Source organism: Lepus europaeus, chromosome 4, assembly GCF_033115175.1.
Source record: "Lepus europaeus isolate LE1 chromosome 4, mLepTim1.pri, whole genome shotgun sequence".
NCBI lineage: Eukaryota > Metazoa > Chordata > Mammalia > Lagomorpha > Leporidae > Lepus > Lepus europaeus.
In genome coordinates, this window is record NC_084830.1 from 146,677,907 (window position 1) to 146,704,745 (window position 26,839).

The 26,839-nt window shown below is 55.7% G+C and overlaps 1 protein-coding gene across 1 annotated transcript; it reads right to left on the reverse strand.

The window, feature by feature from the left end:
• Positions 1-955: 955 nt before the first annotated feature.
• SLC22A5 (solute carrier family 22 member 5) lies at positions 956-25,974 on the reverse strand. The gene is made up of 10 exons (XM_062189201.1): positions 25,561-25,974; positions 19,069-19,172; positions 11,087-11,241; positions 10,021-10,192; positions 8,802-8,928; positions 7,156-7,256; positions 5,434-5,648; positions 3,796-3,978; positions 2,553-2,688; positions 956-2,219 (listed from the first exon to the last, which is right to left on the reverse strand). The coding sequence occupies exons 1-10, from the start codon at positions 25,951-25,953 to the stop codon at positions 2,132-2,134; spliced, it is 1,674 nt and encodes a 557-aa protein (XP_062045185.1). The 5' UTR covers positions 25,954-25,974; the 3' UTR covers positions 956-2,131.
• Between the last annotated feature and the right edge of the window lie 865 nt (positions 25,975-26,839).

Genomic DNA, 26,839 nt, shown 5'->3' on the forward strand with positions numbered 1-26,839 from the left:
GGCCCTTGTGAAGTCAGTTAATCAGAAAACCAGCACAGAACCAGGTTTGAGAAGAGCCAGCAGCATCCCAGAAGTGTTGCTTTCCTGTTCTTGTTTTCACAGGATGCGCCCTTGTATTGTCTCTCCAATATTGGAGCTAGAACTCAGGAATCCACAATTTCGAGCCCAGGTTGCCTCGTGACAAATTGTCTGTGGATACAGACACCTCTTGTGTGTCACACCTGACTCCCAGTTCCATCAGCCCTTCTGCCAACCCTAGCCACTACTGCAGAGAACGATCCCCAAGCTCCTAGGGCTTCGCTGAGGGGCAGCCTGACAGTGCCTGCCCCGGGGGCCTGCAGTGGATTGATTACCTCTTGCCCTCTTGCTTTCTACCCAGGAGCTCAGAACCTGTTTGATGACCTCCTGCCCTCTTGCCTTCTACCTAGGCAACAGAATCTGTTTGAACTCATCCATGTGCAACCTGGAAGTGTGTTGAGTGGACAACTGAGGGACTGCCTCTGACACATGGGTGTCAACAAGTAAATACTTCCCCCTTTCATCCTTGGTGCAAATGGTTCCAAGATGCAATGCACAGGTTACTGGCTGGTTGGACACCCCTGCCCTGGGTGCTGGCCTCCCTGATCATGCATCCTTGCAATGGCTCTCCCTCCATCCCTGCCCTTCTCCTCCTATCCTTGACTCCTATTTAACAGAAGTGATGGTCTTAGGCTCTTTCAGGGAGCCCAGGCTAAGACACTTGGAGGAGGAGGCTGGCGCAGTCCATAGTCAGTAGGTTGAAGGTTTCTAGCACACAGGGATTCCTCTCAACTCTAGAGACCACTTCCAAACTACTTCTAGGATCAGCCCAAACTGACGGACAGAAAGGTCAGCTGATGGTGTAGCGGGGCTCCCCAAATTCTGGAAATGAAGATGGCAGGCAGCTGCTATTATTTAAAAAAATCATTGTATTTATTTATTAAAACTTCCACATTTCCCAAGGCACTTCAGTAGCTTTCACAAAGATAGGTTATTTGAACCAGGCGACGCCTGTGCTTTATAAGTACCATTGTGACAGAATCAGTGGACGATCACACTGAGCATAAAGTGGCTTCCAATTATGCTGCATAAAACCGAGCAAGCAACTCCACAGGACTGTGAACACGATTTTGGTTTCTTTTCTGTATTTTCCCCATGATTACGGCGTCACAAAAGGAACACACGAGATGACATCATTTTGGGCACTCAGAGAAGTGCTCGTGGCCAAGGCAGGCAGGTAAGGCCTTGCACAGTGGCAACGGCAGGCCAGTGTCAGCCTGATTCTGGGTTAAAAGAGGCACAAACCAGGAGGCTAAGGAACCAGCCTTCCCCAAGTCTATGCTGAAGGGCAAATAACTTAAGCAGAAGGAGACACAGCAAATGAACAAACAAGCAACAAAACCCACATGACTGTTGAGGGAGGAGACAAGGCTGCTTGCCTTTTCCACCGACATACTGCCTTCACAGTGCAGGTTGCAAGAGGTCTGATTTACACAGATCCGACAATGCGTTCCGGATGGGCCTGGGCAAGCCCAGAGCTTTGAAGAGATGTAAACAAGTCTGCCCAGCAGTCGCATTCCTACCACTGCGGTCCAGGAGCTCCTGAATCCTCGCACCAGGCTGGGTCCCACCTCTGTTCAGTGCCTTGCACCTTCGCTACCTGTGTGTTTCCTGGGGCCTGTGCTCTTCTGCCCTGGGGAAGCACCAAGCCCCATTAATGTCCTTTGTAACTGAGGCAAGGTGCGAAATCAAACTCCCTGTGAAATTCTTTCTTTTCCTCTAAAGTTCATCATCAGAGGGAAGTGGGGAGACCACAGATCTCCACTTCCCCTGGGGGGACTCTTCACGCAGGCGTAAATGCGAAATGTTCACATTCTTGCAGATTCCACTGGTTCCAGCACATCGTAACCTTCTTGGGAAGAGCCCAGTGCATTGTGGATAGCTGGGATGTCTGCAGGTGGCCACGGTGGCCATCCAGGCCCGTACGCACCCTGGGCCTGGGTGTCTGTCCACGAGCCAGTCAGACATAGGCCAAGAGAATCAATGGCAAAGACCTGTGTCCCTGAAGGACCCAGAGTCTGCATAGCCACTTCTGACAGGACGCAGCAGGCTGCTAAAAACCTGTGCTTTTAAGGACTGAGGGGCTTTCTTCGCCGTCTTTCAATATCCTCGTGTGGCTTGGGGTTTGCCTGTATTTTATACTATAAAGACAAGCAAAACAAACATCAGAAACAAGTCCTGGACAGATGGCTACCAGTCTCAAAGCAAACGTGCCAGGAACCAGAGAGCAGATCCCAGAAGGCTCTGCGAGCTGCTGCACCACCCAGGGCCACTGTCGCCATGGGTATGTCATGGCAATGTCCACGCAGGATCAGACCAGAGAGGACAGACTGCATGCACGCTGCCTTTATAACCTCCAATGGCTCCGCTAGTCCAGAGATGGCAGGGATTCTAGTGGGAGGGCCTCCGAAGGCCTGGCCAGGCCCTGTCTCGGACCCCCTGGATCAGCACTGGGAAGAAGGAAGCTTCCTTACCCTTTGACTCTTAGCATCTGGTCAATGGTGTCTGGCAGGGGAGCACCGAAGCTCTCTGGGAGGAAGAGGGTGAGGATGGCGGTCAGGATCGTCAGACTTCCCATGAGAATGTAGGGCAGGAAGCGGTCATAGGCACCTGTGGCAAAGCAGAGGCCCACGCCCAGGGCTGCACTGAGGCTTGGTCTCCCTCTCGTCCCTTTATATCCCAGGATGCTCTAAAGGGGATCACCTGCCTCGATGTCAGCTGCAGAATTGCAATTGCAATCTGGTCTTGTGGTGGGGGGGAGGGAGGAGCCGAGCACGATTATTCCTATTTATCAGGTTTCCAAAGAACTTGAGGTGCTTGTCCAGGCACAGGCACACCAACTCTTCCAGCTCTGTAGGTGTGTCGCAAGCCCCAACTGGTGGACCTTCAGGCTAGGCAAGAGGGTACTGCTGCTTGCTAGGCCATGTAGTCTGCTCACTGGGTACTGTCAGGGTAGGTGTCACCCCTCCCCAGAGAGGCACTGGCTGGGCATGTGCAGGGAACTGCAGCTGCCATGAGGATTTGATTTCGAGGAAGGAAAACTGGTGCCCTGCTATATGAAACAGCACAGGGGATCTGGACACAGCATAAAGCCACTCTGTGAAGTGCTGCAAGTTGCAACAATTTTGAATTCATCAGGCCTTGTGAGTGGACATACTTCTCTTCATGCTCCTTTTAAATGCTAATCCCAGCAGGTGGGCATTTAGCCTGGCGATTAAGATGCTGGTTAGGTTGCCTGCGTTCCACATTGGGGTGTCCGGGTTTAGTACCTGGCTCTGTCTCCTGACTCCACCTTCCTGCTAATATGGACGCTGGCAGGCAGCGGTGACGGCTCAGGTGATTGGGTTCCTGCCACTCATGTGAGAGACCTGGACTGTGTTCCCAGCTTTGGCTCCTGCACAGCCCTGGTTGTGGGCATGTGGGGAGTGAACCAGAAGCTGCAAACTCTCTCTGTTTTGCACTGTCTCTCAAATAAACATATTTTTTAATTTTTTAAAAAAATGCCACGTTCAAGAAGAAACTTCTTCAAGCAAGTGCAGTGGTTCCTGAAGTAGTCGTCTTTGACAGAAGGCTTGCAGAGGCGAAAACACTAAATCGTCCAAGCTGTCAGCCACTTCCAGCCAGTCCATAGTTTGGGTGGGAGTTCCTCCCCGCAACTAAAGCCAGCTGGTGCTTTTGTGCCATCGTCGCAGTGTGCCCGGGGACCCTGGGACTTACCAAGGTACACGAAGTAGGGTGACAGGATGCTGCCGAGGCGGGATGCCATGGAGCTGACTCCCACGCCCATGTTTCTGACCACTGTGGGGTACAGTTCAGCTGTGTACACGTAGACCATGGCAAAGGCAGCAGTGACTCCAAACTTGCCTATCATCACCAGGGTGGTAGCCAAATAATACAAGTCTGCAGGGGCAAAGGGGAGAAGGCAGGAGTGGGCACCGAGCCCAGGGACACTGCTGTGAGAGTTCTGTTTCTTTTCTGCCTCAGACACACCTTCCTCTCAGATTTTGTCTTCTAACTTCCTATTATGGAATAAGGGGCTATAGTCAAGATTTCCCTCCGAGCTGGGACCCCGCAGCTGGGCAAGCGCATGCATCTCCTTGTCCCACAGACCACCAGGACAGCGCCCTCACCAAACCTGCTTTCCCACCTGTAAGTCACCAAAGACTAGTCTGCCAGCATGCTGGCTGCCACCGCACAACTTCCTATTGGAGCCACTACAGAATTACCGAGCGACTGTGAGGTGAGCGGGGACTTCGGGTCTAATTCACACTTTCATTTTGCTCAGACCTCAGAAAGTGCACAGGCTGTAGGAACCCTGGGGTGGTCCAGCAAGAGGAGGCCAAGTGACCTGGGGTGCTGATGAGCCCATGTGAGACTGTCCACACCTACCCTGAGCTCCTTCAGGTTTGTCACACTGGGGCTGTCCCCATGCAGAATGCTCCCAGCCTCTGGGAGCAAAGTGACCACCAGTGACTGTCATAACCCCAGGGGTGCGCAGAAGACTCCATGCACAGAGGCCAGATGAGGGCCCATCAACTGTTCTAGAAGCTGTCGGAAAGGGCTACCTCCCACCCACCTGCAGACAAGAAGACAATTTCAGAAATCAAGTTCTGCCCACAGCCCAGGGCACCCTTCCCGTGACCTGGCCCCCTGCTCCTTCTCTTCCCAGCTCCCTCTTCTCCTCTCTGGGTCCTCTCTGCTCAGGACGCTCACTCTGTTGCTGCTGCTTCCTGAAATGTTTTCCCCGACACGGGCCTGGCTTCCGCAGCACCTGACGTGTGCTTCTGCTCAACCTCCGGTGCACAGGGCTCTGCCCATCACCGCTCCATGTGAGCCAGCTCCCCGCTGCCTCTTATTTCCATCCATGGAAAGCTACGTAATCTGAGCAACAAGCAGTGCCATTGTTTGTGGTCTGTCTTCTTGGGTAGGGTGGGAGCCCGCTGAGCCCGGGGCTGGCCTGACCTCTTTACTTCTACCCCGTCAGCACCAGGCCTGTGCAGCCACTCCACAGCTACGTGTTGAATACAGAAAGACAGAGCCAGCAAGAAAGCAATGGGGCTGCTCTCCTTCTCCACCCTCATTCTGGAGAGGAAAACAAATGTGAACGCATATAACGTGGGCTTGGAGTAGAACTGACCAACAGCCCCAGTGTGTCCTCTGGCCCACGGCCCCAGAGCCCAAGACAGAGAGGGTGTTCTGGCCTCAGGAGCCATTTTCTTGAGTGTCAGGTCAAGAATGCATCCATGCAGGGGAGCTGAGACAGGCTTGGTCTGGTTCTTTAAGTGAGGAAGGCAGCCTGGCAGAGAGTGTGTAACTCAAAGCAAATCTGAGCCCGCAGGTGCCCGTGGTCCCTACCTGGGGGCACCAGCTGCACGAAGAGAAGCACACCACCGCCCAGGAAGAGGGCAGTGGCCATGGAATAGCGCCGGGGCAGATACCGCAGCAACAGCCAGGCCAACGTGTACGCTGGGACCTCCACCACCGCCGAAAGGAAGCAGTTCACGTAGATGTCCCCATGCAAGTTAGGAGTATCCAAGGAAAGCCCGAAATAGCCCACGGAGATGGTCATCCTGGAACAGAGGGCACAGGGCAGCTGGAGACGCGCTATGCACATCTCTCCCAGCAGCAGCACAACTGTGAACACGCAGTCGTCTCAGTAAATCCCCAAGTCTTGGTTAAGTAGAGAACAGGAAGGTGGCAGATTTAATCCTGCATCTTATTCCCCGGATAGGAGAGGAACTGCCTCCAGCCCGGGTGCCCCAGCATCGTGGCTTCCATGCCAGTGCTGTCAAAGCACATCACAGGCAAAGTACAAACCCCCAACCTGTCTGCCCGCTTGCAAAGTCCTAAGTGGAAGCATTGACTTCTCTCTTCTCTGCACTTCCCCAAGTCCGGCAGCTGCAGAAGGAGCCAGGGAGTGGGTCAAGAGGCAGATGTCTGGGGCAGGACTGAGGGGCTAAGACAAAATGAGGCAGGACATGAGCTCAAACACCTGAAGCCAGACCCCGCAGACTAGCAGCCAGGAAGCAGATGGTCCGAGGTGGCTGCCACCAACCCCACTGCACTCACGGAGAAGAGTGGGAGCGTCTCATGGTGCGGCTGCACTGCCCTGCCCAGGCCCTGTGCCCAGGAGGCATCTCTCTCTGTGTGACACTCACAACTGTTGTGACTTGAAGAGTCAGACATCTTCTGACCCCTTCCCAGGTGGAAAGCACAGCCGGTACAAGGAAGGGCAAGAGGATGTGGACATATCCCCAGGACACCCAGAGCAGGGAGGAGAGCCTGGGGGAACCAGAGGGGTGACTCACTGCAGGCTGGCAGGCTGCAGGCAGACTCAGGGAGTGGTGCCCTGCCCCGAGGTTCCCTGCCCCATTTCCTGGGAACGGGTGACTTGGAGCACCACCCAGGGAACAACAAGGCCGGATGACCCATAGCTGGTATTCTGCTAACCAAGATTCTGCAATGGAGGCCGCCCTTCTCGCCCATCCTACCACCACACAGCTGGTGGGCTCAGGTAGTCACTGGCAATCCCAGGGGTCTAGCCACCAAGCGAAAGCTACCAGGCACTCGGAAGTGTTCCCTCTCCTGAGTGACTCACAGACCCCCTGCTGACACTGTGCAACACCGCATCAGGAAGAGGCTGGCAGGGACGTCCAGCCAGGGCCCTCACCAGGGTGTCTCTGAACACTCCACGAGGAGCACCTTCCACGGTACAGGTCTACCAGGTATCGGCAGCCTCAGGACAGGGCCTCACCTGTCCTCTCAGGTGGGTGGGTAGGAGAGGCAGGGGGCAGCAAAAACTAAGCCAGGACCCACAGTGAGCAAGGATCCAGCTGAGGCCCCAGAGAGACCTCGGAAGGTCCCGTAAGTCCCAAGACTCCACAGCCATCGTCCTTCTCCCTTCCCAAGCGCGCAGCACCGTGACCCCTGAGGCAGGCTCACGTGTCCCTTTGGCTCTCTGATGACACACAGGCTCTCAACGCTGCTTTGAGGCTCATCTGCAATGAGAGGCGTGACGGCCACGCCCAGAAAGTCATGCCGGGGTGGGGGGCCCTCGGTCAGCTGTCACTCACGCACCACAGGATCACGGACATGATGGTGACTATTCGGATATTCCGGGTTCGGACCAGATCCAGGATGCGGTGAGACTGCTGCTTCTTGGAGTTTAGGTCTTGTAACTGCAGGAAGGACACAATTAAGGGTGAGGGAGGAAGGGCAGGCTGGAGACAGCACACAGCCATGTGCCCGAAACCCTGTGCTCTGGGCTCCCCAGGGCTCAGTGCCGGCCAGTGTTGGACCTTTCTCCCGGGAAAAGACCCGTGGATGCACTGACTGTTTTGGGCTGCCGAAGGCTCTCCTGGCCTTGCTGATAAAGCACCAGAATGAATAAGGACGGGGAGTGGCCACTCCCTCCGGGCAGTGGCAGGGCCGAGACCCAAGCTCACAGCTCCCTGGCCGCACATCCCCGACCTCGGCTCACTGGCCGCATTCCAGACAGGCCTCCAAACATTCCTCCCCAAGGCTGGCTCCTTGCCCTCTGGGTCAGAGAGAGAAACTGGCTGTGTAGTCTATTGATCTGACATTTTAAAAGAATTAGTGTTCTGAGTCCTCAGACCATGTAGTTACTGGTCTACTTCCAAGGGGGAGAAAAAAAATCAAACAGAAAAACAGGAAAATTGACCTGAGCTTCACCCAGAGTAACTTCCTATGAAATTCAGCACAGCCACAGCCATTAATAAAGCACACGTCTAAACACACACTGATGTCGCTTTTTTAAGCAAACCCGGCTCCAGGGCTTGTTTTCCTGAGTTAGCAGTTCAACCAAGGGTCAGCTTTTGACTTCAGGATCCCTTGAAATTGCCTCATTTCCTCAAAGATGCCAGGGGGGCCATGCGTTCACCCAGAGTGACCCTCTCTCAGAAGCCCTCTCGGCCACACTCCTGTCCTGACCTTTGTGCCCCGGAGCCTCAACAGTAGGTGCTAAGTGGGAGCTGCTGTTGGGCTACCACTTAGCCCGGATGCCAGCAGGGCTGCTGGAGACCATTGGCCACTCTGCTGTCTCCAAGAAATGGCTCCCCCTTGCCCAGTTTGCATCTCGAGGCCTGAGTGCCAGTAGCGTGCCTGCTGCACACGTATCAGCCGGGCTGCTGTCGCCGGCCAGCACTTCCAGCTTGCAGCCTCTGCTTTGGAGCGAGAGACTGAGGAGAGCTGCCTGCTGCAGAGAGGGGAGGCAGAGGGGGAACAGGACAGGGAAGCCAGGCCAGGACCCGGGTGGAGCCAAGCCCCTTCTCTCAGTGTGTGAGAACAGGGCGTGCGGGGCCGACTGGGCCCCAGCTCCCAGAGGGTGGGCACTGACTGACAGTCGGAGGGCAGCAGGAGGCTGTGTGTCTCTAACTACGAATCTGCGCAGTTGCAGGCCTCAGACTGAGTTTCTTCTTCGGTTAACAAACTGCCCGAGGCACAAGCAACTGTGATTTCCCCAAATGCTGACTTTTGTCATTCATAAAGGGCATCTATTATCATCTATTATCATCGAAGGGGATGGTTAAGATACACAGCTGCCTAGAAAGCAGCAAGCAGAAGCAGGAGAGCCTACAGTCTGTGGGGAAGGTGAACAGAGCCAGGCAGGGGCCCAGCACGGAGGGGGCGCTCCTGTGAGCAGGGGCCCTTGGGGCTGGGTACCCACTGTGGTCCTCCATGGGCTCCTCCCACGTGGTGCTCACCTCGCTTGGGTCAAAGATGGTGGCAGGTGCGGCAATGCCGTTGATCTTGGCGGCCCTGCGGATGATGACCTCCGCCTCTTCAAAGCGTCCCTGGGAGATGAGCCATCGGGGCGACTCTGGGATGAACCTGCAGGTGCAAGGAGCTCCCTCAGGGAGGCCTCCCTGCGGACGGCTGACCGACAGGCCAGGCGTGTACGCAGTGAGCTTTCAGAAGCTCGCTGGAAGCTATGGTGGGTATGGGCCAGGAGCAAAGGGACGGCCCATGCTCGGTGACCACCTGAGGTGTGAGCTACTGAGGACACTGAGGCGCACACCCAGAGGAGATCCCTGCAGGGGCTGGCCAGCCCGCTTCCGAGGAGTGGTGGCGCCCCCTGCTGGGGTCTAAGGAGACAGGCAAGATGGCTCCTGAAGCCCGTCACTGCCGATGTCCCAGCTGGCCCAGACCCTGCTACAACCCCTGCACCAGCCCTGGCACCCTCAGGAGCTTCTGCATTGACCTTTTCACCTCTACTCTCTCCCTACCCCACCCTGACTGACGCGCCAGACTTGCCACAGTCCCCACTGACACTAGCGTGTCTATGAGGCTTCTGCGGGTATCTGCTATTCACCGTGCCCAGGCTGCACGATGTACTCTTTCCTCCCCTACAGAGCCCTGAAATGCTGTCTGCTCCATGCGGGCCACCGATCCCCTGCCCCACTGCCAGCAACAGGCGCCTCCCCCTTGGCTCCCCTACTATGTCCCCCTCCACGTGGCCTCTTCCCACTGCCCGACCCCTCCGTCTCAGGGACACAGGTGGGGCTGGGTGGCCTCTGTGCAGCCTCCGTGAGGAGCCTCATTTTCGCTGCTCTACCTCTTCTCCCCGTGTGTGCGGCGTGAGGCCTCGGCAGCCACAGCCAGAGCCAGGGCCTGGGCTGTCTGGGGCTGGGCCTGACAACTTCCTAGAGGCCATGCTGGACCCAGCTTCTCCCAGTGATTTCCTCCACTCCCCGCACTTCCATCAGCGCGGCACAGGCTGAGCACAGTCTGCCGGTGGCCTGGGATGCTGCTCTGTTTTGCCTCCCCTGAGGGTGCAGGAAACGCGGGGAAACAACCCATGGATGATCTGCACTTCCTGTCTGGGAGCCCAGGCAGGCATCTGTGGGCTGCTGCTGCCCTCTAGTGAAGGCCAGAGGGCAGCCGCGTGGCCGGAGGACAGGCTGGGCACAGGGCCAGGCTCACCACCACAGGGCCGCACACAGCACCCCGGGCACCGTCAGCGCCAGCAGCAGCATCCGCCAGTCTCTGATGAAGTAGGCGAAGAGCGGCAGCACCATGTAGCCCACGGCGTAGAATATGCACACGCCCAGCGTGGAGAACACAATCCGGATCGACTTGCTGAGAATTTCGGTTCCTGTTCGACACAGGGGAGGGATCTGGTGAGCGTTCCGACTTGGGTTACTTCCTCATGAATCAGTTATGGTGTTATTTTCAACACACAGACAAGGCGGCCAGAACTGTCTCTGAGTTCCCGAGCCCGAGGGAGAGGGTGGGATCCTGGACGCAGCCCAGCCTGTCCATCTCCCGGGGGACACACCTTCTAAGGCCATGTCAGGGCCCCTTTAACCCTCACACAAAAGGTGAAAGCATTCCTAGGCCACACCTGCTGACCATTACCCTTCAAGGAAAACCATCTTCTAGAACGTCAAAAGGACACAATAATCCTTTGCACACAACCCAAGGAGCCCAGTGACCTTATTAGCCGGGGTTGATATCCTGCAAACGAGCCTGGCGGGCGGTCAGACAGGACGGGCTGGCGAGTCTGCGCACTTGAGTGACAGACCTGGAGGGCGATGAAAGCTATTTATACCCACTTACTGTCATCTGCAGATGGCACTGGCCTTGTACTCTGCAGGGGCGGTGGATCTCGCTGGCCTGCCTGCCCGTCAGTCTTCCCGTCTCATGCCACGCCTCCCTCCTTCCCCAGGAACCTCAGCCGGGGCAGGGGCAGGCTCTTTCAGATGGACAGTCTCTGGAGAGCCTTAGCAAAATGGCCAACAAGTACTACTAAGACCAAGGTGCCTCATCCCAGAGGCCAAAAGAGAACTGGAAACGAGAGGTCAGGCTTTTGTGGTACTGGCCACTTGTCGGCTCAGTTTGCCGGCCTGTGAACTGGGTACACAGGGCCCTGGCCAGCACTGCTAGAAACTACATCCCTCTGAGGGTTATCACAGCTGTCTCCAAAAGGGCAGGGGTGGGATGAGGGTGAACACAGGACCTAGTACTCGGGTCCGACTTGATGCCATACCCAGGACAAACGCTGCCACGTAGTTGGAGATCTGGCCCATGCCTACGAGGACAAACAGCACGGCAAACATCTCGAAGTTCTTTGAGAAGACCTGCACAAAGCTGAAGCCCGTCTGCATGCCCATGGTGACAAACAGCACGTTCTTCCGACCAAACCTGGGAGGAAAGAGAGGGGCAGAGCACCAGCAGGGCACAGGCGGCAGGACAGTCCCGCCAGGAGGGGCTTTCCCCACGTCCATCCAGGGAGCGGTGGTGGACAGGATTCCCAAGGACGTTCCCTGTCCCCAACTGTCACTCCTTGTGGCATTTTACCAGAGAATCGCTCAACTCTGGGGGATGATCACTTCATTACGGAGGAAGACTGGTGACAGAGGGAAGGAGGCCTTTCTCCTGACTTCGTTTTGCAAACTACAAACTGTAACCAAAGACAGATGAGGGCCGAGGCATTTCCACTAGCAAACAAAACAGTGGTGAAACCAGAGTGCCTCCATTTTACAGCCCTGATGTGTTAACAGGTACAGGCACTGCGTACCCACGACTGCTAACATCACAAGAAGACAATCACAGGCCGCGCGCCTCGTGCAGTCTTGCCCAAGGGCCGAAATCAGAATCTGAGTCTCTGGATCCAATCTGCAAGAGGACTGAGGAATCCACTGGCCTGCACCATGAGGGCACAGTCAACACACACGAGAAAGGGGAAATTCTGCAGATGGCACGGCACGGCTCGTCCACAGATAAACTGTGAGGCGGAAAAAGGGATGGAAGAAGACGCTGGGAGTCAGGAGATACCCAGACTTTTAAACGTGAAAGACTGTTATTTACATCTAAAGATGCACATGTGGATGACAAAACTAGAAAACACCAACAAAGAAGAGGGAGGCCAGTGGTTCCTCAGGGGGCAGGGGCGTGGTAGCTGGAAAAGGCACTTGGACGGGGCTGCTCGGACAGCAAGCAGGCTACCTGACTGGGGATGTGGTCATCTTCTTAGAACAATTCAATAAGCCAGAGATTTGTTCTGTGTGGTTGTCTATGTTTGTGCTCATTTTTAATAAAAAAAAAAAAAAAATGGGTTTGGGAGAGAGCTTGTTTCCTGTGTGTGTGTGTGTGTATGTGTGTTTAAGAGAAATGGGAGGAACCGGAATAGCAGGAAGTAGATTGAGCTTGAGTCTGGCCAGGGCTTGTGGACAGCCAGCTTCATCCAGTGAAAGTTCACCAGGGGCCAGTGCTGTGGTGTAGCGCATAAAGCCTCAGTCTGCAGTGCCGGCATCCCATATGGGCTCTGGTTCGAGTCCTGGCTCTTCCACTTCTGATCCAGCTCTCTGCTATGGCCCAGGAAAGCAGTACAAGATGGCCCAAGTCCTTGGGCCCCTGCACCCACGTGGGAGACTTGGAGGAAGCCCCTTGCTCCTGGCTTCGGACTGGTGCAGCTCTGGCCATTGCGGCCAACTGGGGAGTGAACCAGCGGATGGAAGACCTGTCTCTCTGCCTCTCCTTCTCTCTCGGTGTAACTCTTTCAAATAAATAAATAATTAAAAAAAAAAAAAGAAAAAAAAGAAAGTTTACCGGGCATCTGTTACGCCATGCACTAGGGATACTGCGAAACCCAACAGGACGCTGTCTGCCCTCAAGCAGCCTGCAGTTCAGTGGGCGGGGCAGGCACCAACCGAATTTCCCGTGAAGAGCCACACGGCAGATACACGACTGCACATCGAGACAAGCGCACTGAAGGAGCGGCACCCAGCTCCACAAGAGACACAACCAAGACACGTGGACTGAGCACGGGGGAGGAGAACCGGGCACCCAGGGGAGGTCTCCCTGATGAAGGTGCCCTAAGAAGCTGTGGTAATGGCAGTGGCTGCGTGGGTCATGGCTGTAAGGCAAGCTTTCAACAGCAGTCACAGTATGGCCGGGCTGGGGACCACCAATAATCCTAGGATAACACCTTTGCTTCACCCATTTCTGCGAGGTGCTATGAAGGGAAGCCGTGGGCGCCAAGATAATGTGAACCAGCCATCCTGAGGCAGCCTGCACGGCCAAGGAGGCCACGGGAGGTGGAGGGGAAAACACCTCCTTTGTTTTTTTTTTTTAAGATTTATTTATTTGAAGGCAGAGTTACAGACAGAGGGAGAGACAGAGAGATCTTCCATCTGCTGGTTCACTCCCCAAATGGCTGCAATGGCCAGGGCTGGGATAGATGGAAGCCAGGAGCCTGGAGCTTCTTCCAGGTCTTTCACATGGATGCATGGCCCTAAGCACTTGGGCCACTTTCCACTGATTTCCCAGGCATATTAGTAGAGAGCTGGATCGGAAGTGGAGCAGCCAGAATTGAACCAGCGCCCATATGGGATGCCAGCATTGCAGGTGGCAGCTTTACCTGCTATGCCACAACACCAGCCACGGAGGGGAGCACTTTCACTGCAGTGGAGCACACGGCACTGTGACTGCAGTGGGGGTCAGTGTGGCTGGCTGCAGGTGTGCAGCCCTGTGCTGCAGTGGGGGCCAGTGTGGCTGCAGCGGGGCCAGTGTGGCTGCAGTGGGGGCCAGTGTATCTGCAGGTGTGCAGCCCTGTGGCTGCAGCGGGGGCCAGTGTGGCTGCAGTGAGGGCCAGTGTGGCTGGCTGCAGGTATGCAGCCTGTGGCTGCAGCGGGGGCCAGTGTGGCTGCAGGGGGGCCAGTGTGGCTGTGGGGGGGCCAGTGTGGCTGCAGGGGGGCCAGTGTGGCTGCAGCGGGGGCCAGTGTATCTGCAGGTGTGCAGCCCTGTGGCTGTAGGTGTGCAGCAGAGGGTGGCAAAGGCAGCAGGAGCAAAGCACACAGGCCTTGCAGCTCTGGGAGAGCTCATGTTTCTCCTCAGTGCAATGGCAGTTTGTTTAATTTTGGTCGTCACAAGTCAGAAAGAGGGTGCTACTGGCATCTATCTAGTGGGCCCAGGGTAATCTCCACAACAAAGAACTACGTGACTTCCGCTTACACTGCTAAGAGGGCCAAGGCAGAGAACTCCTGGCCTGGAAGGAGACTTCAACTCCCCCTGCACTGCTCTATGACAAGAGTGCTCCGTATGCCAACCAAGGAGCAGTCCCAACTACAAGGACAACTACAAGGACAACTGATACAACCTTTACCCTCCTTCCCTTCCCCCAGGACGCCACTCCCCAGGAGGGGACAAAGAGGAAGATGTGGAGAGCCTGCACAGAGCACCACTGTCTGGTAGCCCCTGACTGGGGCCAGCAACACTCACTTGTAAGATCTGTCAACAAAACAGCACACACACACACACACTCACACACACTCACACACACACACAGGACATGTCAGCAGTCTGCTTCTTCCCAGAGTTGTGCCTCTCTCGATGCACACACACAGATCAGAAGTGCCAAACAGAAGGCTGGGATAATACAGAAGACGGTGAGTTCTTGGTGCTATGTAGAAAAGTTCCTACTGCTATCCTCCACGACAAGCTGAAGGCATGAATCTGTTGCTCCTGGGTCATTTACTGGGCTTAGGTTTTACAACGACTTACTTAAGAGATGGTGAGGACAAAAGTTGGCCACCCTGCAGAGCCCCGGGCCTTCCACAGGAGGGCACACAAGCCTGAAGGGTGGCGCTGGGAGCTGAAGGCAGGGCTGTACTCTCAGCTTTGTCACTTACTCGACTTGAATGATCCTACTGTGAAACAAAGCTGTGTTGCCAACACTTTAAAAAATGTTTATCTTCATCTATTAAAAGGCAGAGTGACAGAGAGAGAGCGAGAGCAAACGAGCAAGAGGAAGTGCTCTGTCTGCTGGTTCACTTGCCAAATGCCTGCAACAGCTAGGGTCGGGCCAGGCTGGAGGCAGGGGCTGAGAACTCAATCCATGTCTCCCCTGCAGGTGGCAGAGGCAAAGCACCAGAGCTGTATTCTGCTGCTTCCTAGAACATAGTAGCAGGAAGCTGACTTGGAAGAGAGGTTGGGCCTCCAACTGGCACTCCAACAAGGGGGCCGGCGTCCCAAGCAGCAGGATTAACCTGCTGCTCCACAACGCCTGCCCAAGCTGCCAGAAATTTTAAAAAGGTTTGAAAAACACCATATTAGGCCTCGACATATCCATAAACTCTGGCTCCACTGTGTCCTTGGCAGCAGGCCGTGTGGACCTTAAGCCCCTCCCTCGGTTAAACACAGTGCTGCGGGGTAAGCAGGCCCACGCTGTCTTTCTTCCACTCTGAAAGCCTCGTTTTTCATAGCAGTGCAATCCCTCGGGGCCCCAGCTGCCAATCTGCCCTGTGAGAAAAGACCACCTCCTGACCTCCCCCCAGAGGCCACCCCATCCACGTTGGGGGCTTTGATGTGGCTTCCATCGGGTAACGATTCTCAAATATGCGGCACCACCCCACCCCCGCCACCCTCAGTTCTCACAGAGCACCACATCCCTACCTCCAACTGTACACTCAGTTTCTCCACTCAAGGTTCTCATGGTCACCTCCGATTCAGTGCATTCAAAGTAAACCCAACATCTACAGACATGGTTCTCTCCCAGTGTGCTCCAGCACGGAGGACAGGATCGACCCTCACCTGCTGATGTGGCCAGAGATCTTTGTCCCCTCATTGCCACACTCAACCCACCAGCGGGTCCTGCTGACTTCGCCTCCCACTGCTTCTCTCCATCTGCACACTCTCGTGCTGAGCCAGGCCAGCACCATCTTTTGCAAGAACCATTGTGATAACCTCTTCATCAGCCTCTCCACAATCCCTTCTCCACCAGGCTGTCCGACCTTTCAAAAAAATGCAAATCTGATGACTGTCACACTCACTCCTGCTTTAAAAAATCCTCAATAGCTTCCCACTGCTCTGTGGTGGAAGCCCAAACTCCTAACGCAGATCTGCCAAGCCCTGTTTGCCCTGCTGCTTGGGCCTCTGCCCACCTCACTGCCTTCATCTCTACCTCCCGCCCAAAGCACAGTTTCTGTCCCTGGGACTCCCTGAGGCCAGGCCTCAGAGCGCTGCTTTCCCTGCCAGACACTGCTTCTGCTCTCCACCCCCTCACCGGGGCACGGCCATTCACCGTTCAATCCCAGGCTCAGGCTCCCCCGGTGGGGAAGCGCCCGGACCCCATGCTACACACTCCCTTAGCAGCTTCCTTCTGTCTCACTTAGCATAGCCAAGGGTAACACTCAGTCCTCAACCAGTTCTTTCACACGTGCCCTTCACTGGAAGGGAAAGTTCTAGGAGAGCAGGGACCTAGCACAGTGGTCCACATCCAACAGGGAAGCAAGGCCATCTGGGTCCAAATTCTAACTCTGCCACGTGCCAGGTGTGTAACCTTGGACACCTCATTTAACCTCTCTGGGCTGCACTCTCCCCATCTGTAAATGGGAATAACAACAGCCCCTACTTCATAGGATTATAAGAGGTAAGTTATTTTTGTTTTAAATTATTTATTTTAAAGGGAGAAAGAGAGGGAGAGAGAGATATCTTTGAGAGATCTGCTAGCTATTGGTTTACTCTCCAAACATCCACAGAGCTGAGACTGGGGACACAGTGCAGATCTTCCAAGTATGTGGCAGGAGCCCAACTACTACAGCCATCACCTGCTGCCTTCCAGGGTGTACATCAGCAGGAAGCTGGATCAGAAGTAGAGACAGTACACAAACGAGGCAGCCCAACAGGGGATGCAGGCATTCTAAGCAGGGTCTTGATCGCTGTGCTAAATGCCCTCCCCAGAAAAATTCTACTCTTCTCAAATTTTTATTTTTATTATTTCACACACACACACACACACACACACACACACAGAAAGAGATCTATCCATTGGTTCGGGGCCGGGGCCATGGCACAGTCCAGCAGCGCCAGCATCCCATATGGGCACCAGTTCTAGTCCCAGCTGCTCTTCTTCCAATCCAGCTCTCTGCTGTGGCCTGGGAAAGCCGTAGAAGATGGCCCAAGTCCTTGGGCCCCTGCACCTGTGTGGGAGACCCAGAGGAAGCTCCTGGCTCCTGGCTTCAGATCAGCGCAGCTCCAGCCGCTGCGGCAATCTGGAGAGTGAACCAGCGGACGGAAGACCTTTCTCTCTGTCTCTCCTTCTCACTGTCTATAACTCTAACTTTCAAAATAAATAAAATCTTTAAAAAAATAAAATAAAAATAAAATAAAAATCCATTGGTTCATTACCCTAATGACTCAAATAGGCAGGACTGGATCAGGCTGAAGTCAAGATCTGGGAACTCAATCCAGGTCTCCCACGCGGGTGACAGGGATCTGAGCCATCACTTTCTGGCTGCCAGGGTGTATATAAGCAGGAAGCTGGATTAGAAGTGGAGTCAGGACTCGAACCCAGGCACTCTGCTATGAAATGCGGGGGTGTGTAAAGTGGTATCTTAACTGCTATGCCAACCACTTGTCCCTGTTTTGTTTTTTAAACTTTATAATACCATAACAGTATTTGGCACATATTAGTTGCCATGTGATTATTAAATGTAAGTGATCAATTGATGCATCTTAATAGATTAAAGACCTGGGCAAGTGAATACTTTTCCTCACAGGGCAAGTATTTCCGGCTCAGCTAGAGTTGTCCACCTGTGGTCAGTCTACTGAACTCTTTAATACTCACTGGTGATTGTAAGAAATTTTTCTTAAAGATTTACTTAGGGGCCAGAGCTGTGGTGTAGTAGGTTAGGCCTCCACCTGCGGCACCAGCATCCCATATGGGTGCTGGTTTAAGCCTGGCTGCTCCACTTTCCATCCAGCTCCCTGCTATGGCCTGCGAAAACAGTACAAGATGTCCCAAGTGCTTGGGCCCCTGTACCCATCTAGGAGACCCGGAAGAATCTTCTGACTCCTGGCTTCAGATCAGCCCAGCTCTGGCCACTGTGGCCATTTGTAGAATGAACCAGCAGATGGAAGACCTCTCTCTTTCTCTGTGTCTCTTCCTCTCTCTATATGCAACCTTGTCTCTCAGATAAATAAATAAAACTTTTTTTATTTTTTAAAAGTATTTATTTATTTATTTGAGGGTCTGGCACTGTGGCATAGCAGGTTAAGCTGCCGTCTGCAGTGCTGGCATCCCATATGGGTGCCAGTTCCAGTCCTGGCTGCCCCACTTCCAATCCAGCTCCCTGCTAACATGCCTGGGAAAGCAGCAGAAGATGGCACAAGTCCTTGGGACCCTGTACCCACATGGGAGACCCGGATGGAGATCCTGGCTCCTGGCTCTGGCCTGGCCCAGCCCTGGCCGTTGCAGCCATTTAGAGATTGAGCCAGTGGATGGGAGATCTCTTTCTCTCTCTCTCTCTCCTCCTCTCTCTATAACTCTGCCTTTCAAATAAATAAATATATCTTTAAACTAGAGCATGGACACTCTGGGCTTAGGGAGCTCGGGTTTCTTTACTTAGCAAGAATTGGGCACAGGGCACTGCAGGCTCTTTTCACTGATAAAGGATCTACGCTTGTGGTGGAATAAGGTCATGCCAAGATGGCCACTGGCAACAGAAACTGCCTGGCAACAGGTCGTGATTGGATGGTTTCGGAAACCACATGACAACAGAGCGTGCATGACAACAGGTCGTGACTGGATGGCTTCGGAAACCACATGACAACAGAGCCTGACTGACAACAGGTTGTGATTGGATGGTTTAAGAAACTGCCTGGCAACAGAGCCTGCCTGGCAACAGGCTGTGATTGGTTAGGGCATAGACCGCCCCTTGACCGGATTGGCTGCCTTGGCTATATAAGCTGCTGTAGCAACTGAAATAAAGGAGTCTGCAGGCTGCTTGCCTCAGGCCTGCTTTCACCCGACTCCGGGGTCTGTGTGGTGACGCCACGCCTCTTGCCCCCACCACGCTCTTCCTCTCAGAAACAAATCCACAGTAACATACGCTGCAGACACAGCCTCCTCTGCTTTAGAAAGGCAACACCCTGGGCGGAGACGACACCAGCGGCTCAAGTCAAGGGCCAGGCCCAAGCTCCTGGCTTGGTGCTCAGGTCCCCTGAAGCTACAGGGCACAGACACCTTACCTGTCCGAGAGCTGCCCCGAGATGAAGGAGCCCACCAGCACACCCACGAAAAACAAGGAGATGGTGAGCGGGGCCTTCCAGTCGTCGTCACACACCAGGTCCCACTGAAAGAGGAGCAAAGGGAATGATCAAACACTTTTCAAAGCAGTCTAAGGCTTCTTGGAAAAAGAGGTCAGCATATCCTGCATCCCAGCATGCCCTGAGTATGTGAAGCACACCGGGCAGAGGACGCCTCACCTGGGCAGGAAGGCAGGGAGTGGGCTCCCTCGCCATGCTACGTCGCAGCCTTGGTCCCACTCTCTTGCTTCCATTTTGAGGAGGCAGGGAGTATACTCCACCCGCGTGGCCACCCAGGTAAAGGTAAGACCTTCGTGTTCACTCCTGAGATGCTGTGCAGAGCCCAGAGATGTGGCACAGGCTGAGGCCCTTGCTCAGGGGGCTGCAGGCCACTGGCACCAGTGCACTGGTGCGCTTCCAGAGCAGGGCTCTGGGGCTGTAAGGGTCACTGAGGCCAGTGGGCCCAGGGTGCACACTCTGGACCTGTTCCTTCTGCTATGCTTAGGTTCCTACCCTGGGCCAGTGACGCCTGGGCCCTCTTTGTGACATTTACAGTTGGCATCCTGATGCTGCATGCTAATCCCAGGCCCAGCTGCACCTCGGAGCCCTGCGCAAGCAGGCGGGAAACTCAGTTTGAACTTCCAGCTACTCCTAACTGGGTGTCCAACCTCAGTCAAGCCAGTCCCTGCTCCCCTACCATACTGTGCCTTAATTCCCGTTTGTAAAACAGGGATTGTGGGGTAAGGAGCAGGCGTGTGGTTCCATCTGTAGCCACCACAAATGGGAACAGAAGCCTGCAGGCAGAGGAAGGGTCCAGGGCCCAGCAGCTGGAGTCTCGGACACAAGGAGCCAAAACAGGAACCTCAGTGGTTCCCAGAAAAATGTTTCCCAGAACAGGGAGCTCCCCAGCAACCTCTGTACATGAGCAGCCGCCCTCCAGGAATGCAGACCCCTGCCTGCTGTGCATGGAGCCTGCCAGCTCCTGAGTCATGAACGGAGCCCAGAACGAAGCCCCTCCTCTGGGCCAGTGATGGGGAAAAACGAATCTGCTTCTTTGCCCTGCTGGGCAGTGTGCTCGCAGCCTCTGGGCACCTCTGAGAGGGGCTGGAAGGTAGCCGGCAGGTTGGACACAGAGAACGCCCACAGTGGGTAGTGTGGCTCACACGGGCGTGCTGCTGGCTTCCTGCTTTAGGGTCACACGCACTTAGAAGCACTCACAGTGGCAATCCCCAAGGCAAGGGCAGGACTGGAAGTATCTCCCCCTCTACCTCCATCTGGAGGACACTGACTCTTGGTGCAAAAACCTGACAGCTCAGGCTGCCACAGCCTTCCCACCTCACAGCCTCAGAAAAAAGCCAAGCCTGGGAGCAGTGGGCAGAGCTGAGCTGATCAGCAATGGGGTGTCAGCCTCGGGATGCTCGGCTGACCTCTAGGGGCCACTCTGGAGCTCAAGAACGAATAAATAAAGGGCCAATCACTGTTTCTCAACTGGTCTGTCTTGAGTCAGGGGCCGGCAAGGCTCAGTGACACAGAAATACACACAGGCGCCATGGCCAGCTCTAGGGTTGCAGCTCCTAGGTGAGGTCTCCCAGTAACAGACTCCTGAGCTGACCAGGCTGGGTGCTACCTGAAACCAGGTCAGATGCTGCCCTGCAGGGGACAGGAAGACTGTGGAGTGCGTCTCTGCGTGATGCCAGGGCGTCTCTCGGGGTCCCTCAGCCCCACCCTCCCCAGGCAGTCTGGCCTGTCCTTCGTCCAGGCAGGTGTGTAACTCCAGAGTAACTGTGCCCACCACCCACCACTGTCAGTCCCAGACCATGCTCAGGGTCTGGCACCGGGCCCTCCAAAAGCAAACATGTCCTAATACTTCTTTCCGGCCAGCCAAAGGCCTGTGATCAGGGGTCAGGAAAGGTGAAAGACTGCCAAAACAGACATGGAATGGGTCCCACCCAGCCAATCCATCCACTCACTCGACAACCACTAGGCAGGCTGCAGTGGGCTCCAGGACTTTGCCTGAATCCTCATTTGGGGGACTGGATGAGCAGCCCAGAATCCAAGCCAAGTACCACCTCCCTACCCCTGCTTCATGTGTTTCCGAAGGCACTGGTGCCCTGAAAGGTACTAAACTCCCAGCTCCCCAGCTCATCCATGCCTCCACTTGAATGTGTGGGTTTAAGATTCAACCACAAGTCTGGCACGGTTACCCCTTGGCTGGATGATCTGGGAAAGCAGGCGCTACTGAAAACAGCTGGGAGTAACTCTGGCAAAGCAGCAAGACTGGCTGTGCTTCTTGGTCAGAAACATGCCTTTCGGGTGGTGATGGTTTCACAGGACTACAGGCACACGTGCTCAAGCTTTTCCTACTGCACACCTTAGATTTTCAGTTTTTAAAAATGTCTTCTAGGCCGGCACCGTGGCTCAACAGGCTAATCCTCCGCCTAGCGGCGTTGACACACTGGGTTCTAGTCCCGGTTGGGGCGCCGGATTCTGTCCCGGTTGCCCCCTTTCCAGGCCAGCTCTCTGCTGTGGCCAGGGAGTGCAGTGGAGGATGGCCCAAGTCCTTGGGCCCTGCACCCCATGGGAGACCAGGGGGAGGCACCTGGCTCCTGGCTTCGGATCAGCGCGGTGCGCCAGCCGCAGCGGCCATTGGAGGATGAACCAACGGCAAAGGAAGACCTTTCTCTCTGTCTCTCTCTCACTGTCCACTCTGCCTGTCAAAAAAAAAAAAAAAAAAGTGTCTTCTCCATTGCAACAAAGCTGTTACCTCTTTTGAAAAAGAATCATGTCTCTGAGAAAGAATCGTGTCTCTTCTACCTTACACATGACTGGTGCTACTTTTCAGTAATGGGAAGTTGTGACGACAGAGCTCCCTGGGACTGAACATTCTGACCTAAGAACTGGCTGGAAGTGAAAAGATAGGGTCTTTGCCCAGGAGGCAGAAGCTCTTCCCAGGTGTACCTGACCTCACCGCACCAGTGGTCAAACAGCCCGGTAAGCACTGCGTGTTACCGAACATGCTGTGTGCCGGACAATCGTCCTGCCTCCGGCTGCCATTCTTGCCTCAAGGCTGTCAGGGCAAAGTCAAGAGGTTATCAGCTAATGCATCCTCTACATCTGGCAGTGCCCCATTGAGAGGAGAGGCTCAGGGGCTGTTTGGCCACACAGTGAGAGAGCAAGTGGGTAAACGAAAGGGCTGTCAACCTTCACCACCTCCCTTCAGGATCCTTTGGGCTTGGTCCTTGGGCTTCACTACCCAAAGTGCAGATGAACCCTGAATCTCTGTCTCTGGATGAGTTATTTTCCTTGCTCCCTGACCCCCCTGCCTCGTGGCAACTGTCAGAACTCTGAGCCAAGGATGTTCTCAGATAGCCAGAGAGGGATTCAAACTGGGAACAGGCCGATGCGGAGGTCAGGTCTCAGCTTGGGGGCGGGGGGGGGGGGGGAGGCGGGGAGGGTCCTAACAACTCCCAGGAGTCAGAAGGGTACAAAAGTTCCAAAGGAATCTCTGTGCCTGCACGCTGGGACGGGCTTCAGGGTGCGCGGGCAATCTGAGAAACCACGCAGGTGTGCAGAGGAGGGGGCAGTCCTGGGCCCAGAAGCACTGCCAGGGAGACTGTGTGAGTCCCCACAGCCCAGGGGTGACTAAGAGGCGAGGTGGGGGCTGGCCTAGAAGCATGCGCACCATCAGGCGATTCCTGAGCCCCATTCACTTCACAAACTGCCCGCTTCTTCCTGCCAAGTCCAATGCCTTGCTCCCAATCCACAGTACCACACCCCGGGACACGGGGTGGAGAATCTCAGTTCCTTGAGAATACTCCGGTCGATCCTTTCTGACTACCCCCCAAGTTTCCCTCCTATGAATTATCCGTTTTTCTCCAACTTTAGAGAAGATTCCTTAAATCATTCATTAAGCCAATCAATCATAAACTTCCTGAGTACTTGCATCCAGCACTGGGTCAGGAGCTGAGCAAGCAGCAATGATCCAAACCTACTGCCCAGCTCACTGCCAGTGGATGTACCTTGATGTGAATTAGGAAAAAAAACAAACTGCAGACCTGAGGCTTTAGTCTCTGTCGAAACCTATGAACAAGAATCTAATCCCATTGTGCAAACACCTCTCTGTGGGATCTGGCACACAGGGCAGGCTTAGAGACATCTGGCAGGCACAGGACAAGCTACAGTGGTCAGTGGGCCTGGCTGAAAGAAAGTGAACCTTAGGAAAAAAAAAAAAAAAGAAAGAAACCTTTCAGAATGTTGCTGCGGCAGCTCCCAACAGCGACTGTTCACCTGAGAACAGCAGCCCGAACTCACGCATTCCGATCCCAAAACAAAGGACTGTGTATTAATCCTTCTCTCCGCAGAGACGGAAAACCTGGAAGTAGGCGAAAGGGCACAGAGCTTTGACGAAACTGCTGAGACGGCGAAATGAATAGTCTAAACAAAAGAATACAAAGCGGACTAACAGGGGCAGCACCGGATCCGCCGGGCCGTGGGAGCGCCTCGGGGCTGCCACCTCTCTCAGCTGAGGGCAGGGTGTGGTCAGTGAAGGACAGCAGTCAATGACAAGGACAGGCCAGGGGACCCTCAAGGGTCCGGGGAAAACCCGGGAAGCCCGGGTCTCTTCCAGCTTCACGCCTGCCCCCTTCCTCCAGCAGTCACTAGCAGATGCATAGGGACTTCTGTGTCATGAAGTCTGGCTGTCCCTCGGTGGCCCCTACCTGTGACCGTCGGACAAGCTCTGCTCCCCAGTTCTCCCTGGCTTCTAGGAAGGGAACAAACTCACTTGGAAGGCTAGGACCCAAGACCCGAACCCACTGAAAGCTCCCATTCTCCATGCGTTCTCTGGAGATTTGGGTCCCAGATCATGGCCAGCTACCTCCACTCTGCCCTTTTGTCCCTGAGTACGCCTGAGGACACTGCAATGATGTCACTCCCTGTGGGGTTCAGGTCACACTCCTACTACAAATATGGGGAGTAAGCAGGCACAGGTGCTGGGGACATCAAATTTCTCTACACAAACACGTGTCTGAGCTTCCCAGGGCAGCGCTCAGACTCCCTGGAAAGAACATACCTGGCGCCCCAGAGCCCCCGTAAGGCTCCAGGAGGGAACATTACCGTCTGATGCCACACTGGGTCCCATGGTACCCTGCCGCCTCCCCTCCCTGTGAACTCTGCCCTGCCACGCAGATTCGTGCTATTGCATCTGGGCCATCCCAGAGTCATTGGGCAGGCAACACCTCCTCTAGGAGACCTTTCCTAACTTGGGAATCCCTAAACATGACACACAGGTGACCCAGTACCTACAAAGGGGTGCTCTGTCCACTGCTCTGCTTCCTCAGCTCTGCTGACCCTCCAGGCAATGCCTAAGCAAGACACAAAGGACACTCACCTGCACCACTAATGTCATGTCAGGCACTGAGCCCCAAGGACAGCAGGTGCACCAGGGGACAGACATAACCCCTGGAAAGGAAAATCTGAGGGGCTGGGGACCAAGACCTCCACTACCCTCCAAAAACAAAGCTTGTGCACTTGAACTCAGCGTGGCTGCCCAGCTCACCTGGGAACATCCCACAAAACGTTCACAAGGCACCCTGTGTCTTCAGATACAAGGCTGTCAAAAGTGCCGGCGCCATGGCTCAATAGGCTAATCCTGCAGTGCCGGCACACCGGGTTCTAGTGCCGGTCGGGGTGCCGGATTCTGTCCCGGTTGCCCCTCTTCCAGGCCAGCTCTCTGCTATGGCCTGGGAAGGCAGTGGAGGATGGCCCAAGTGCTTGGGCTCTGCACCCGCATGGGAGACCAGGAGAAGCACCTGGCTCCTGGCTTCGGATCAGCATGATGATGCGCCTGCCGCAGCGCACCGGCCGTGGTGGCCATTGGAGGGTGAATCAATGGCAAAAGAAGACCTTTCTCTCTGTCTCTCTCTCTCTCTCACTATCCACTCTGCCTATCAAATAAAAAAAAAAAAAAAAAGTTCGACAAGTGACCCGGGGCAAGAGGTGGACAGTTCCTCACAGGGCTGTCCCAGGGAGGGAATAGACAGTCTCGGACACATGTTTCCCTTGACTATCAAAGCTCAGCACAGGAGTATTTCCCTAGTGGGAACGCATGCCAGGAAGCCGGAGGAGAGATGGTGCCAGCTCCACGTTCCAAGCTCCGGCTCTGCCACTCACCACTCCCACCCCCAAGCCAGAGGCCGTCCCTTCTAGACTCTCTCTCCAAGGTGGCCGTGAGGAAGGGGCGGGAGGGGCAGCCTAACACCTGCTATTGCAGGGGCACGGTCTGGCTGGATGTCACCGGGCAACACGTTCCGGAGCCGCCAGGGTATTCTAAGTTGAGAAGCGAGTCAACACTGCACCTGGGCTGGTGGCGGCGGATTTGAGGACCGAAGAGCTGCCTCTGCGCCCCAGACCCCGGCGGCCGGGCGCGGCACCCACCTCGGTCACGATGGTGGACAGGTACACGTCTTGGTTGTACTCCCAGCCATCCAAGCAGCTCTCCTGCTCCAGCTGCTCCAGGTCCACGTCGCGCCCGGGCTCCAGCCCCAGCGCCGAGAAGTTGGAGATGGCGGCGAGCCGGTAGCGCCGGCAGCTGTGGGGCACCTCGCGGCCGTCCTGAACCCGCAGCGGGACACTGTGGTTGCGCCACGCGCTGCTCAGGTTCGCCGAGTCGGGCACCCGGCAGCGGTGCTCGGGGGTCGCCATGAGGAACACGGACGAGAGGCCATTGAAGCCGTTTGGGATGATGCTGGCGCTGAGCAGGAAGAAGATGAGGCGCTGGAAGGGCCCCCACTCGCCCAGGAACGCGGTCACCTCCTCGTAGTCCCGCATGCCGCCCTCGGCCGCCCGCGGCGCGCCGCCCGGGGTCGCGGACACTGCGGCGCGCGGGGCGGGGCGCGGCGCGGCGAGCGCGTGCGCGTGCGCGTGGGCTCCCGGGCGCCCGGCGGAGCAGGGGCCCGACCCCCAGACCGTCCTTCGGCCGAGCAGGCTCCCGAGCTGGGCGCTCGGGCGCCGCCACCGGCCTTACATAGGGCGCCAGGCTGGGGCGGGCCCTGGGCCTGGGCTGCAAGGCCCGCCCCTCCGGCCGGCGGCGCGGCGCGGGCAGGGGCGGAGCTGCGGCGGGGCGCGGCGGCGGGTGGACGGCTCCGGCCGCCGGGTGCACCTGCGGCGCGTCCCTGGCCTGTACCCCTGGGCCGGCCCCGAGTGCGAGCGCTGACGGCCCGAAGCCGACTCAGGACGTCGGCGTCAGGGGCCAGGCGCGCTGTGCTTGGGCCAGGTCGGTGGGAGGGTCCGCTGCTACCTTTGTCGCCTGTCCCGGTCCGTAGGGACTGTGTGCCTGGCCCAAGGTCTCACTGCTGCTTAGGCTCCTTGTGAGAGTGGCAGGGATTGTGTTAAACTGGGATTCTGGGAAGAGGAGAGCCACGGCTTTTCATTCTGGTCCAGATGCCCTGTAACAAGGCCTTTTGTTGTTCGTTTCTTTCTTGCCTGCTTTCTTTATTTGAAAATCAGAGTTACACAGAAAGAGGAGAGAGAGAGAGGTCTTCCATCCACTGGTTCACTCTCCAACTGGCGGCAACGGCCAGAGGAGAAGCTTCTTCCAGGTCTCCCACGTGGGTGCAGGGGCTTAAGGACTTGGGCCATCTCCTGCTGCTTTCCCAGGCAATAGCAGAGAGCTGGATCGGAAGAGGAGCAGCCTAGATTCGAACTGGCGCCTGTA

Bases quoted from the DNA above. Each gene is read 5' to 3' on its own strand.
- SLC22A5 (XM_062189201.1), bottom strand. From the start codon at position 25,953: ATGCGGGACTACGAGGAGGTGACCGCGTTCCTGGGCGAGTGGGGGCCC. The intron at 7,257-8,801 runs GTGAGCACCACG...TCCTTCCTGCAG, and splicing joins CCATCTTTGACCCAAGCGAG to TTACAAGACCTAAACTCCAA. The intron at 2,689-3,795 runs GTAAGTCCCAGG...GCTTTGCCACAG, and splicing joins ACCCTACTTCGTGTACCTTG to GTGCCTATGACCGCTTCCTG.